This window comes from Cetorhinus maximus, chromosome 23, assembly GCF_964194155.1.
Source record: "Cetorhinus maximus chromosome 23, sCetMax3.hap1.1, whole genome shotgun sequence".
NCBI lineage: Eukaryota > Metazoa > Chordata > Chondrichthyes > Lamniformes > Cetorhinidae > Cetorhinus > Cetorhinus maximus.
The window spans coordinates 22,694,382-22,709,107 of NC_135901.1; the positions used below are offsets into that span (position 1 = coordinate 22,694,382).

At 45.4% G+C, this 14,726-nt stretch overlaps 3 protein-coding genes across 3 annotated transcripts in view; 1 reads left to right on the forward strand and 2 right to left on the reverse strand.

Moving 5' to 3' along the window:
- The window catches only part of LOC144697113 (uncharacterized), a 425,270-nt gene that overhangs the window by 181,469 nt on the left and 229,075 nt on the right, over nt 1–14,726 (forward strand). The window lies entirely within an intron of this gene.
- The window catches only part of LOC144697157 (uncharacterized), a 64,315-nt gene that overhangs the window by 959 nt on the left and 48,630 nt on the right, over nt 1–14,726 (reverse strand). The gene's annotated exons all lie outside the window — the stretch shown is intronic.
- On the reverse strand, nt 5,295–7,444 carry LOC144697285 (uncharacterized). Its single transcript, XM_078569237.1, has 2 exons — nt 7,367–7,444; nt 5,295–7,330 (listed from the first exon to the last, which is right to left on the reverse strand). The coding sequence occupies exon 2, from the start codon at nt 6,761–6,763 to the stop codon at nt 6,287–6,289; it is 477 nt and encodes a 158-aa protein (XP_078425363.1). The 5' UTR covers nt 6,764–7,330; nt 7,367–7,444; the 3' UTR covers nt 5,295–6,286.

The window sequence follows — 14,726 nt, forward strand, 5'->3', positions numbered from 1 at the left end:
TGAATCCTCCCTGCCCACCTCCCAGGGTTTCCTTCCTTCCCACAGATCAGATTCCTCATTGATTTGAGCCCAAAGTGTAACCTCTTATTTATTGTCCCCCCTCCCCCATCCGTTGATGTGAACCATCCTCCACTCGCTGACCCAGGATGGCGGCCGTTAACCTGGGCCTGTTCCCGGGAGGGAGAAGCCCCGCAGCTGCAAACCAGGTACTGACAATTATTCCTCAGGGTTTGTGGATCCACAAAATGTTTCCAAATCCTCCCACCCACCGCCTCGCTCTGACTCCGCTTCTCCGGGACAAACAGGCGCCTCTTCCCACAAGGCCATCAATAACACCGCGCACGCGCCAGGGTTGACATGGCGCCTGCGCACTGCTGTCCAGTTCCAGTAGCCGCACTACGCATGCTCATAATCATAATTTGATTGTTTGACGGAAGCTCTGGACCAATAGGAAGAGGGGGCGGGACCGGAGGACTGAACTTCAGCCCGGATCTCCCTCATTGGTTGAAACTCTGCATCATTTTGAAAGCTGATTTGTCTCAAACTCCAGGCGAAAACTGGACCTTTCTGTTTGTGACTTTAAACAGATGAAACCCTGAGGGTGTGGAGCAAACATTTCAACATTTGTTTCTGAAATGTGGGAAAATGGTGAAACAATGGACAAAGTACTAGTAATCCAGAAACTCAGGGTAATGCTCTGGAGACATGGGCTTGAACCCGCCATGGCAGATGGTGGAATTTGAACTCAATAAAAATCTGGAATTAAAAGTCCAATGATGACTATGAAACCATTGTTGATTGTTGTAAAAACCCATCTGGTTCACTAATGTCCTTTAGGGAAGGAAATCTGTTGTCTTTACCTGGTCTGGTCTACTTGTGACTCCAGACCAACAGTTGACTCTGAAATGCCCCCCGAAATGGCCTAGCAAGCCACTCAGTTGTAACAACCCGCTACAAAGGCACAAAAAAAGAATGAAACCGGACAGACCACCGGGAAATCACAGCCCTGTCGACCCTGCAAAGACCTCCTTACTAACATCTGGGGGCTAGTGCTAAAATTGGGAGAGCTGTCTCACAGATGAGGCAAGCAACAGCCTGACATAGTCATCCTCATACCTTACACATAATGTCCCAGACTCCACCATCACCATCCCTGGGTATGTCCTGTCCCACCGGCAGGACAGGCCCAGCAGAGGTGGCGGCACAGTGGTATACAGTCAGGAGAAAGTTGCCCTGGGAGTCTTCAACATCGACTCTGGACCCCATGAAGCCTCATGGCATCAGGTCAAACATGGGCAAAGAAACCTCCTGCTGATTACCACGTACCACCCTCCCTCAGCTGATGAATGAGTGCTCCTCCATGTTGAACATCACTTGGAGGAAGCACTAACGCTGGCAAGGGTGCAGAAAGTACTCTGGGTGGGGGACTTCAATGTCCATCACCAAGAGTAGCTCGCTAGCACCACTACTGACTGAGCTGGCCGAGTCAAAAATGAAATAGCTGCTAGACTGAGTCTGCAGCAGGTGGTGAGGGAACAAACAAAAGGGAAAAACATACTTGACCTCATCCTCACCAACCTGCCTGCCACAGATGCATCTGTCCATGACAGTATCGGTAGGAGTGACCACTGCACAGTCGTGGCAATGAAGTCCCACCTTCACATTGAGGATATCCTCCATCGTGTTGTGTGGCAGGACCATCGTGCTAAATGGGATAGATTTCGAACAGATCTAGCAATTTAAGACTGGGCATCCATGAGGCGCTGTGGGCTATCAGCTGCAGCAAAATTGTACTCAAACACAATTTGTAACCTCATGGCACGGCATATCCCCCACTCTACCATTACCATCAAGCCAGGGGATCAACTTTGATTCAATGAAGAGTGCAGGAGGGAAGTGCCAGGAGCAACACCAGGCATACCTAAAAATGAGGTGTCAACCTGGTGAAGCGATAAAACAGGACTACTTGTGTGCCAAACAGCATAAGCAGCAAGTGATAGACAGAGATAAGCGATCCCACAACCAACGAATCAGATCTAAACTCTGCAGTCCTGCCACATCCTGTCGTGAATGGTGGTGGACAATTAAACGACTCACTGGAGGAGGTGGCTCCACAAATATCCCCATCTTCAATGATGGAGGAGCCCAGCACAGCAGTGCAAAAGATAAGGCTGAAGCATTCGGAATAATCTTCAGCCAGAAGTGCTGAGTGGATGATCCATCTTGGCCTCCTCCGGAGGTTCCCAGCATCACAGATGCCAGCCTTCAGCCAATTCGATTCACTCCATGTGACATCAAGAAATGGCTGAAGGCACTGGATACTGCAAAGGCTATGGACCGTGACAACATTCCGTCAAGAGTACTGAAGACTTGTGCTCCAGAAGTTGCTGCGTCCCTCGCCAAGCCAACACTGGCTTCCACCTAGCTATGTGGAAAACTGCCCAGGTATGCCCTTTACACAAAAAGCAGGACAAATCCAACCCAGCCAATTACCATCCCATCACTCTACTCTCGATCATCAGTAAAGTAATGGAAGGGGTCATCAACAGTGCTATCAAGCAGCACTTTCTTAGCAATAACCTGCTCATTGATGCCCAGTTTGGGTTCCGCCAGGGCAACTCAGCTTCTGACCTCATTGCAGCCTTGGTTCAAACATGGGCGTAAGAGCTGAACTCTCGAGGTGAGGTGAGAGTGGCTGCCCTTGACGTCAAGTCAACATTTGACCGAATGTGGCATCAAGGGGCCCTAGCAAAACTGGAGTCAATGGGAATCAGGAGGAAAACTCTCCATTGGTTGGGTCATACCTAGCACAAAGGAAGATGGTTGTGGTTGCTGGAGGTCAGCCAACTCAGCTTCAGGACATCACCGGAATTTCTCAGGGTAGTGTCCTTAGCCCAACCATCTTCAGCTGCATGACCTTCCTTCCATCATAAGGTGAGAAGTGGGGATGTTCGCTGATGATTGCATAATGTTCAGCACCATTCACGACTCCTCAGATACTGAAGCAGTCCATGTCCAAATTCAGCAAGAACTGGACAATATCCAGGCTTGGGCAAGCAACATTCACAGTACACAAGTGTCAGGCAATGATCATCTCCAAAAAGAGAGAATCCAACAATCGTCCATTGATGTTCAATAGTATTACCATCACTGAATTCCCCACTATCAACATCCTGGGGATCACCATTGACCAGAAACTGAACTGGACTAGCCGTATAAATACTGTGGCTACAAGAACAGGTCAGAGGCTAGGAATCGGGCAACGAGTAACTCACCTCCTGACTCCCCAAATACTGTCCACCAACTGCAAGGCACACGTCAGGAATGTGATGGAATACTCCCCACTTACCTGGATGACTGCAACTCCGACAACGCTGAAGAAGCTGGACACCATCCAGGAAAAAGCAGTCAGCTTGATTGGCACCACATCCACAAACATTCACTCTCTCCAGCACCGACGCACATTAGCAGCAGTGTGTACCATCTACAAGATGCACTGCAGGAATTCACCAAGGCTCCTTAGACAGCACCTTCCAAACCCATGACTATTACCACCTAGAAGGACAAGGGCAGCAGAAAGATGGGAACACCACCACCTGGAAGATCCCCTCCAAGTCACTCACCATCCTGACTTGGAAATATATCACCGTTCCTTCCCTGTCACTGGGTTAATATCCTGGAACTCCGTTCCTAACAGCACTTTGGGTGTACCTACACCACTTGAACTGCAGCGGTTCAAGAAGGTAGCTCACCACCACCTTCTCAAGGGCAACTCTGGATGGGCAATAAATGCTGGCCCAGCCAGTGAAGCCCACATCCAGTAAATGAATGAAAATAAAACAATTCAATGGCTAACAAAGGAATAACTGGGCAGACAGGGAATGTCACCATTAAAACAAGGTAGTCCCTGGTTTCAATAAATGAACGGCAGAAGGTTTAGGACAGGTTAGGGAGAAGGTTCATCCTGTCATCATTCAGAACAACGTAGACTATAAAGGAAAACTGATCTGAAAGAGTAGTATGTGTGAAGGTGGTGTGCTGAATAAGGTGAAAGGGTCTGATGTTTTCTACATCGGACAATCATGTGAAATCTGGATCTCAGGTGCGAATATGGATTGATGTTGGGTGGGAATTTCTGGTATAACACCAGGAAGCCTTAAAATTAGACTGACAGTATTTCAGAACTGATCCTGTGATAGCAGCAATGCCATTGTTATCTGTACGTAAGACAGTTGGAACTGTCGATGGGGCCATAGACATGTTGGAGGATGATGTACACAAGGAATTTGTGAACTACCTGAAGATAATAGTGAGGGGGAAGGAAGGGATCTGAAAAGCAGCAGATATTTCATGTTATTACTAAAGAAATGGGACGCTGTTTTATAGACTTCAGGTTTTACACAGCACTCACACCCTCAGACTTGCAGACATACATGGGGACACTACCATTCTGAACAGGAGGACAACATTTTGAATCAAATCCACCAACCTGACTAATACTGGGAATAAGGGCCACAATGTTTCAGAATTCAAATAAACGTTCCCCTGCAGAGAAGTTATCACCACCCTGTTCCACCCCTTTCTCTGAACCTTAAATTCATATTAAACACCTGGGACAGAAGCAACAACAGAGCGTAAACAATGAGCAGTCTATTGCTGCACTGGGGGATCAGCCCCTATGGGAGATCCTGTAAAAACCAGTTAACATCCCATGTTAAATACAGCTAATACTATCCTCTTGGTATTACAGATGATGCTAATTCCCCTTATATTGATTATCTCGGTGAAGATCAGGCCACATAACAGAATGGATGGAAAGATGGCTACAAACTCACTGTAAATCTGACCCTCTGGTTTCTGTTTTGCCGTTATCTTTCCACCCATTCTGCTGCTTGGCCCTTCAATCCACACAGGCTGGTCTTGGTCACCTTGTAGATTGTACAGAGATAAAAACAATAAGCTAAAAGCTACTGCGGATGCTGGAAATCCAAAACAAAAACAGAATTACCTGGAAAAACTCAGCAGGTCTGGCAGCATCGGTGGAGAAGAAATCAGTCAATGTTTCGAGTCTTCATGACCCTTCGGCAGAACTGAAGCATAGTTAGGAGAAAGATGAAATATAAGCTTGTAGATTGTACACACTGTTATGGATAACAAACTAGTTACAAAACAGAAAACAGAGAGAAGAGCTAAAGATTTGCTACTCAGACTGGCAAAATGTGGGAAGTGGTCAGAACTCCGCTTTGAAAAGTCGGGAGCAGAATTACAATGAATCACAGATAAGAATTCTCAATTAACAAAACTTTATAGCACTGCTCGTTAAATCTTGAATTCAATAGTAGGTTGAACAATGACACGAGGGAGTAATTAAGTGATATATTAATTAATTTATTACTGAGGAAGACTGCAACTAAACACTGGGATCTAACAGGCAAACATCAATAAAGTAAGAAATTTCTGGAAACACGCTGCAGGTCCTTCTTTATGTAAAGACCAAATGATTGTTATATAATAGTCCAAGCAGTTAAAGGGATCCTGTGAACTCCTGCATGTGTACTTTACTGCCCTGTGATTAGGAGCTTTGAAACAGAATAGTTACATAACAGTAATCAGGGGTTTAGGTTTACAGGGAGTTTGTATTTTTCCATCCATTTTTCTATGTGGCCTTGGACTCCACACAGCCTGACTTTGGTCATCTTTAGGTGGTATGTACTGCACAGAAGCGGCTGGGACACATTTCTTACACGCCTCCAGATTAAGCCACATGGGGGCTTCGCTGTCAGTGAAGAAAGACGAGGAAGACTGAAGTACGATTTGTTCCTCTCAGTGTGACCCTGAAGGACAGTGTCCAGGCTGAAATTCTGTTCCTGCCGTATGATCCTACCCCAGGTTGTCCTTTCTGAACTCCATCCAGGTGATATTAAACACTCAGGTGCGAACGACAGGGATCTACAACAATATATTTGACATTAATCCAGAATATTAAAGAGCAGCCCGTTTTTATGATTTATTAAGATCAGCAGAAACAAACCCCAATTTTCAGCATGAAAGAATTCAGTCCCGAACATGGTTAACATCAACAGTTACCCCAGAGTCCAACCCCTACAGTCACCTTTGAACTTCCTTGTGTCAGTCAGGACCATGACTGAGTGAATATATTCCCACACACAAAGCAGTTGAACGGCCTTCCGGCAGCGTGAGCTCGTTGGTGTGTCAGCCTGGATCATAACTGAGTGAATCCCTTCCCACACACGGAGCAGGTGAACATTCTCTCCTCAATGTGAATTCATTGGTGTGTCAGTAGTTTGGATGGTTGATTAAATCCCTTGCCACAGATAAAGCAGGTGTATGGACTCTCTCCAGAGAGAATGCACTGGTATTTCAGAAGCTTTGATAGTCGATTACATCCTGTCCCACCCATGGGGCAGATAAATTGCCTCTCCCTGAAATAAATGAGCTGGTGTGTCAGCAGGGAGGATAACTGAGTAAATCCCTCCCCACATATGGAGCAAATGAATGGCCTCTCTCCACTGTGAGCTTGCTGGTGCCTCAGAAAATTTGATGAATGACTGATTGCCTTCCCACACACGGAGCAGGCAACTGAACTCTGCTCAGTGTGAATGTGCTGGTGTCTCAGAAGTTTGGATGAATGAGTGAATCTTTTCCCACACACGGAGCACGTGAACGGCCTCTCCCCAGTGTGACTGTGTTGATGAATTTCCAGTTTGGATGGGGAACCAAATCCCTTCCCACAGTCCCACATTTCCACGGTTTCTCCGTGGTGCCAGTATCCTTATGTCTCTCCAGGTTGAATGACACAGTTTCTCCCCGCTGTGATGTTTTTTTCAGATTGTGCAATTGGTTAAAACATTCTCCTTCTGTATTAAAGATTCAATGATATCCAGCTCTTGATGTATTGAGTGATTCTGTCTGATTATGATGTGATGTTTCATTTGAGTTTCGAAATAGGAGCAGAAGTAGACTATTCAGTCCGTCGATCCTTCATTCAATAAGATCATGACTGATTTGTTTGTGTTTTGAATTCCACATTACTATCTACCCCAATAACGTTTGATTCCCTTGCCCAACAAACATTATCTACCTCTGCCTTAAAAATATTCAATGACCCCGCCTCCACCTCATTCAGAGGCAGAAAGTTCCAAAGTTGCACAACCTTCTGAGAGAAAAAAAATCTCCCCTAAAAGGGAAACCTCTAATTTTAAAACAATGCCCCCGAATTGTGGACTCACCCACAAGAGGAATTTCTACATCCACCTTGTCAATGCCATTTAGGAAATTATGTACTTCAATCAAGTCACCCCTCACACTTCTAAACTCCAGTGGAAACAAGTCCAGTCTGTCTAACCTTTCCTCATAAGACAAACCCGCTTATTCCAGCTAACGATCTAATAAATCTTCTTTGAACCACCTCCAACACATTTACGTTCTTCCTTAAATAAGGAGACCAAAACTGCTCAAAATATTCGAGATGTGGCCTCACCAATGCCCTGCATAACTGAAGCAGTTTACTATAATGCTCTATTCCTCTCGTAATGAAGGACAGTGTTCCATTCGCCTTCTTAAATACTTGCTGTAACTGCATACTAACTTTTTGTGACTCGCGCACAAGAACATCTAGATCCCTCTGCACCTCGGAATTCTGCAGCCATTCCCTGTTTAAGTAATACTCTGCTTTTTTATTCTTCCTGCCAAAGTGAACAACTTCACATTTTCCCACATTAAACTCCATCTGCCAGTTTTTTGCCCACACACTCAACCTATCTATATCCATCTGCAACCTCCTTATGTCCTCTTCACAGCGTACTTTTCTACCTATCTTTGTGTCTTCTGAACATTCAGCTACCATGCCTTAACTCCCCTCATCTAAGCCATTGATACAAATTGTACAAAGATCAGCCCCAGCACAGACCCCTGCAGGACTCCACACATCACATTTTGCCCATTTATGCATACTCTCTGTATTCTGCCAGCCAGCCAATCCTTTATCTACGCTGATATGTTAACCCCCACACCATGAGCTTTTATTTCCCAAAATAATCTTTGATGTGGCACCTTATCAAATGCCTTCTGGAAATCCAAGTACAGTACGTCTACAGGCTCCCCTTTATCCACAGTGCATGTTATTCCTTCAAAGAACTCCAATAAATTGGTTAAACATGATTTCCCTTTCACAAAATCATGCTGACTGTTCGTGATTACCTTGAGTTTCTCTAAGTGCCCAGCTATAACTTCCTTAATGATCAATTCTAACACATTCCCCATGACAGACGTCAAGCTAACTGCCAATTGTTTTCTGCCTCCCTCCCTTCTTGAGTAGAGGGGTTATATTTGCTACTTCCCCGTCAGCAAGTCCTCCCATTCAAATACCCTATAAAAGGAGTTCACAAAAGTCAGCACAGGGTAAAAATTCAGAACAGAATAATTCTAGTTTAGTTCCTTTTTAATACTTTGTTCATGGGATGTGGACATCACTGGCAGGACCAGTATTTATTATCCATCCCTAATTGTTCTTGGAAGATCGTGGTGAGCCACCTTTTTAAACTGCTGTAGTACATGTGGTGTAGATGCTGTTAGGAGGAGAGTTCCAAGATTCTGACACAGCAATGGCGCAGGGATACCAATATATTTCCAAGTCTGACTTATGGCAGAAGAAAGGTTATTGACGAAGCAACTGAAGCTGGTTGGGTCGAGGATACTAACCTGAGGAACTCCTGCCATGCTGTATTGGGACTGAGATGCTTGACCTCCAACAACCATCATCATCTTTCTTTGTGCTCGACATGATTCCAGGCAAAGGTTTCCACTCTGATTCCCGTTGAATTGAATTTTACAGGAGCTCCTTGATGCAAAATTCGGTCAAATGTTGCTGTGACGTTAAGGACATTCACTCTCTCCTCACCCCCAGAATTCAGCTCTTTTGTCCATGTCTGGACAAGGGCTGCAATAAGATCTGGAGCTGTGTGGCTCTGGTAGAGCCCAAACTGAGCATCATTGAGCATGTTTTTTGGTGAGTAAGAAACCAGAATTGGAGGAACATCGGGTTCATGAAATCAGCGAATGATACAATTCAGAAGGAGGCCATTCAGCCCATCATGCCTGTGCTAGTCCACTTTCCTGCCCTTTCCCCGTATACATGTATTCTTTTTCCAGTTCAAGGATTTATGACTTTATTGAAAGTTACTATTATTGTCAGTGTACATGTGAAAACTAACACAGTGCTTTTGGATGATGTCACCGAGTGGCAGCATGTAGATAAGAAATAGGAGGGTCCAAGGATAGATTCTTGGGGGACACCAAGTTCAAAGACTTTGGAGAGGAAAGGGAGGTTGGAGATGGGCGGTAGTTTAGGAGGATGGTGGGATAAAGGGTTCTTTTTTAGGATGGATGGTAACAGTGGATTTAAAGTGAGAGGAACAATACGAAGAGAGAGAGAGAACTATTAACAATATCAGCTAAAATGTGGAAGTTGTTGGTGAGCAGTTTAGTGAGAATTGGGTGAAGGGAACAGAAGGCAGTTCTCATGAACAAGGTGAGCTCTGGGGGAGATGGAAGACAGGAGAGAAACTGGGAAAGATGAGAGTTCAGAGCTCAGAGAAGGATGTTAGGAAATAGAGATAGTTTAAGTGAGTTACATTTGTATTTTTTCAGTGTCAGGAATGAAATTTAACTTTAATCTTTAAGTTTAATTTGTATTTCTGTATCTGTGTGTTAAGAAAGGTCAAATTTCACTTTAAAAAGTTGCCTGCTTTTCTAATGAGCTTGATGACTCCTAAAGAGATGGTAAACAAACAAGGGTGGGAGAATTGGACTGTTGCCTAGCAACATGGGTCCAGAGATGCAGGTCCCTCCCACAGACAGACACACAGAAAAGCCAGAAACAGCAGTTTTGTTTTGGAAGCTGTTGGAGTTCAGCTGGTTTGAAAGACAGCTGCCAAACAGAAGCCACCTAAAGGGGGACAGACAACTAGTCCCAAGCTAAAGAAAAACCCCAAAAATCCAGAGGAGTGGAAGAGGGGAAAGTCCAAAGAAGACCATCTTGACAAAGGAAGGACGGGATCCTGGCAAAAGTCCCGTTAAGTGAAGTTAAGAGCGAGTAGCAGAGAGAAAGGCTCCAAGCTTCAGATTTAAGGAGACAAAAATGTCAGAAAGCAGATTTAAAGTGAGAACATCTTGCAAGAAGTGAAAAGGTCCAAAGAGGCAGCTGACGGTCTGTAACTCTTTGCTATGGGCATGTGAGGCAGTGGTACTTTAACAGCTGAGAAAGTGAGACAGAGTGCGTGGAAGAGAGCTTGAATGCATGTGGTGACCCAGGGGAGAGGAACATCAGAAGGCGAGTTCAAAACCCTGGAGGTGAGCCCATGTGGAAGACATCTGACAGAAAGCTAAAAGCAAAAAACTGCGGATGCTGGAAATCCAAAACAAAAATAAAAATACCAGGAAAAACTCAGCAGGTCTGACAGCAGCTGCAGAGAGGAACACAGTTAACGTTTCGAGTCCATATGACTCTTCAACAGAACTAAGTAAAAATAGAAAAGAGGTGAAATATAAGCTGGTTTAAGGGGGGTGGGGGGGAGGTGGGACAGGTAGAGCTGGATAGAGGGCCAGTGATACGTGGAGATAGCCAAAAGGTGTCATAGACAAAAGGACAAAGAGGTGTTGAAGGTGGTGATATTATCTAAGGAATGTGCTAATTAAGTGTAGAAAGCAGGACAAGCAAGGTACAGATAGCCCTAGTGGGGGTGGGGTGGGGTGAAGGGAAGGGATCGAATTAGGCTAAAAGGTAGAGATAAAACAATGGATGGAAATAAATTTAAAAATAATGGAAATAGGTGCGAAAAGAAAAATCTATATAAATTATTGGAAAAAAAGGGGGGTGTCGGAAAGGGGCTGTCTGTTTGGGAGAAGGTTCCAAGGTGAGCTCTTGGAAAGCGGAGATTGGAGCCCTTCATGTGAAAGACAGAGTTCAGTGAGACTGGTTGGCTCACGGTGTGACGAGTCTCTGGGGGGAGCTGAGGAGAGATCCAAAGCATCTGGTTTAGGTGGCATTTGTCACTTGGTTTCAGAGCGTGGTGTGTCTGACCATAGGGTGCCTATTGGTTTACATGGACTGTGTACTTACTGGGGACATTAGGGTATAACATAGCTTTTGTAACCTGTGTTAGCCTTACAAATCTGTATATTTCTGTATATGTTTAACACAAAGCCAATTGATTTGACTTTTATCTCAATTGTTAGTTCACATAACTGGTTTGGAGTTCATTAACATCAGCAGAAACGGACCCCAATGTACATGGATCAGTCGTGGATGTGATTGACATAAAAATCCAATCACTGCAGTTACTTGTGAACTTGCTGGTGCTTCAGCAGGTTGGATGAAGTAGTGCATCCCTTGCCACATTCAGAGCAATTGAACGGTCTCTCCCCAGTGTGAACTCGCTGGTGTGTCAACAGGATGGATGACTGAGTGAATCCCTTCCCACACTCAGAACAGGTGAATGGCCTCTCCCCAGTATGAACTCGATGGTGTACACTGAGGTGGGTTGACTGCCTAAAACTCTTTCCAAAGTGCAAATAAATGGCTTCTCCTCAGTGTGAATTTTCAGGTGTTGCATCAGCTCAGACGACCCAATGAATCCCTTCTTACACATGGTGCAGGTAAATGGCCTCTCCCCAGTGTGAACTCACTGGGGTGCAATGAGTTGTTCTGATCTCCTGAACCCAGTCCAACTGTGAGAACACCTGAATGGTATCTCATCAGTGTGAACACGTTGATGGTGTATTAGTTCCCCAGAGCCTTTATAGCACTTCCCACAGTCTGGACATTTAAAAGGTCTCTCATCAGTGTGAACACGTTGATGGGACATCAGTTCCCGTGAACTTTTATAGCACTTCCTGCAGTCTGGACATTTAAATGTTCTCTCGTTAGTGTGGACACTCTGGTGCTTCAGCAGGGTGGATAACTGAGTGAATCCCTTCCCATACTCAGAGCAGGTGAACGGCCTCTTCCCAGTGTGAACGCGCTGGTGTGTCAACAGCGCAGATGACTGAGTGAATGCCTTCCCACACTCATAGCAGGTGAATGGCCTCTCCCCAGTGTGAGTACGCTGATGTACAATGAGTTCGTCTGATCGCCTGAACCCAGTTCCACAGTGAGAGCACTGGTCTCTCAACAGTGTGAACACGTTGATGGCGCATCAGGTCCAGGGAACTTTTATAGCACTTCCTGCAATCTGGGCATTTAAAAGGAGACCTCCAGAATGGACTTGCTGGTGTTTCAGCAGGTCGGATGACTGAGTGAATCCCTTCCCACACTCGGAGCAGGTGAACGGTCTCTCCCCAGTGTGACTGCGACGATGAGTTTCCAGCTCAGACGGGGATCTGAAACCCCCGTTACAGTCTCCACATTTCCACGGCTTCTCTTCACTATGAACCGTGCTTTTTCCTTCCATGTTCAAATTATGATAAATTGGGTGACTCTGTCAGATCTGGATGTGACATCTGGTTGGAATTTCGCGACCGCAAATCTTCCCCTTCTGATACCCTGTGTAATTGATTGAAAACAGAAAAAAAGGAGTGAGAAAGAACTCACATCGCCGAGCTAAACCATTCTCCTCTGAAGATGATGGCCGTGCATGCGCCCTGAGGCTATTGCCCCCTCAAGGGCAACTAGGAATGGGCAATAAATGATGACCCAGCCAGCGAAGCCCACATTCTGTGAATGAACAAAGATGGCGACCGCGCGGTACATTGCCCCCAACAAAGATGGCGACCGCGCTGAAACATTGTCCTCCGAAGATGGCGGTCGCACATGCGCCCTCCTGCCCATTGCCCCCAATAAAGATGGCGGCCCTGCTGCCCATGGTCTCCGACAATGGCGGCTGCAAAATCGATCCGAACGCGGGACCGCGAGCTTCTTATTTGCGGCTTAAGTCCGACAGCCAGTGTTTATGAAACCTCCTCTTCCTACACCGGGTGCTTATGAAGTGTCCCCTCTCCATCGCCCGCTCCATTCGACCTCACTCACTCGCTGCCTCCAATCAGTTCCTGCTCTCCCTGCGGCTCCAACACCAGCCCGTCCGACAACACCCAACTGCGCATGCTCCAGTCAGAGCGCCATTGCGCGTAACGATCTAATGTTGTGCAGATAGGACATATTCTGCCTCTCGGTGAATCCTGGGTAAGCGCACCGCCATTGATAACCGATATTGTTAAATAAAAAATCATATTTTGTGATCCGATTACGATTTGAACACTTGATATTAAATGATTAGGTCAGCTGATATAGCATCCAAATTCGTGGGATCCGCTCCATCGTTCTGTATTTGATTAAAACCAGAAAAATCAAATGCCAAATGTGAACTCACTGGAACCTCAACAGCTGGTGTGAACAGGCGTTTCCTTTCTCACATAGAGAACAATTAAACAGCTCCTAACCACTAAGAATGCACTGATTGTATGTCAATTGCTTTGAACTTCTAAAACTGAAATGTTAACTGTTGGAAAAACTGAATAGTACACATATGTACACATATGAAGTATCTGAATGGCCTCCCGCCAATATGACTGCTGTTATGTCAGTAAATGTGGTGATCAAGTGAATCCCTTTCCACATGCAGCTGATGGACACTGTTTCTGTGATGTGATTGTACCCGTGAGTTTTGAGCTCAGATCGACTTTGCAAACTCGATGCAACAATTTCCACATTCTCGAGGTTCCCTGACCAAGGAAAAGCAAAATACTGTGGATGCTGTTAATATGAAATAAAAATGAAAAATGCTGCAAATACTTTGAAATTGAGCAACTTCCAGATCAGAACTAGAATTGATGTGGTGTGTTGCAGCTGTAGCATGTGGGTACTGGTGGACATCAATATGATTCACAGCAACCACACCTGTAGTAAGCATAACTCGAGGAATTTCAGCTCAGAGTTGTTGAGCTGGGGCCTGGAGTTTGGACAATGTGATACATCAGGGAGGGAGAAAGTTCCCCGGGCAATTTGATCCAGAAAGCAGTCACTCGCCTTAAATTACATAAAATCAGATTCAGTCTGTGGTCAGGAACAGGAGGGTGTGACTACTTCGTGAGATAGGTATGGGTATGACAGATCGTGAGACAGGTTTGTGCACTTGTCTAATAGGTTCAAAATTCTTGAAGCCTTCCTGGACAGCACCATGAAATGTGAGCAAAGTGACCCAGTAATCCAGGTACTGAGTTCCAGGGAACCAATCAAGTGGGGGGAGTAAAACGGAATGTCGTAGCAGTAGGGGACAGTTGCCAAGAGTGTGAGTCCTGAATGGTGTGCAGCCTGCCAGGTAATAGATTTAAGGTCATTCCCTCAGAGCTACGGAGGAATGTGAAGATGGAGGAAGCAGGCCCATTTTTTCTGATTCAAGTAGATACAGCAACATGGGCAGAATCAAGTAAAAAGATCTGGTAAAGGAGCATAAGGAGCTCGGGTCTAAATTAAAAAGTGAACACAAAAGTCATAACCTCTAAGTTACCATCTGAGCCACCAGTAAATTGGCATAGGGTAAATGAGATCAAAATGTTGAATTTCTGGTTCAACGATTGGTGTGGGAGAAATGGGTTGTGAGTCATGGGGCAACAGCACCAGTAGTGGGAAAAGAGGGAGCTGTACCATTGGCAATGGCATTTACTAGAACCGCACTGGGATTAGTGCCCAGGTGAATCACAAAACTTGGGCT

Bases quoted from the DNA above. Each gene is read 5' to 3' on its own strand.
- LOC144697285 (XM_078569237.1), bottom strand. From the start codon at position 6,763: ATGTGGGACTGTGGGAAGGGATTTGGTTCCCCATCCAAACTGGAAATT.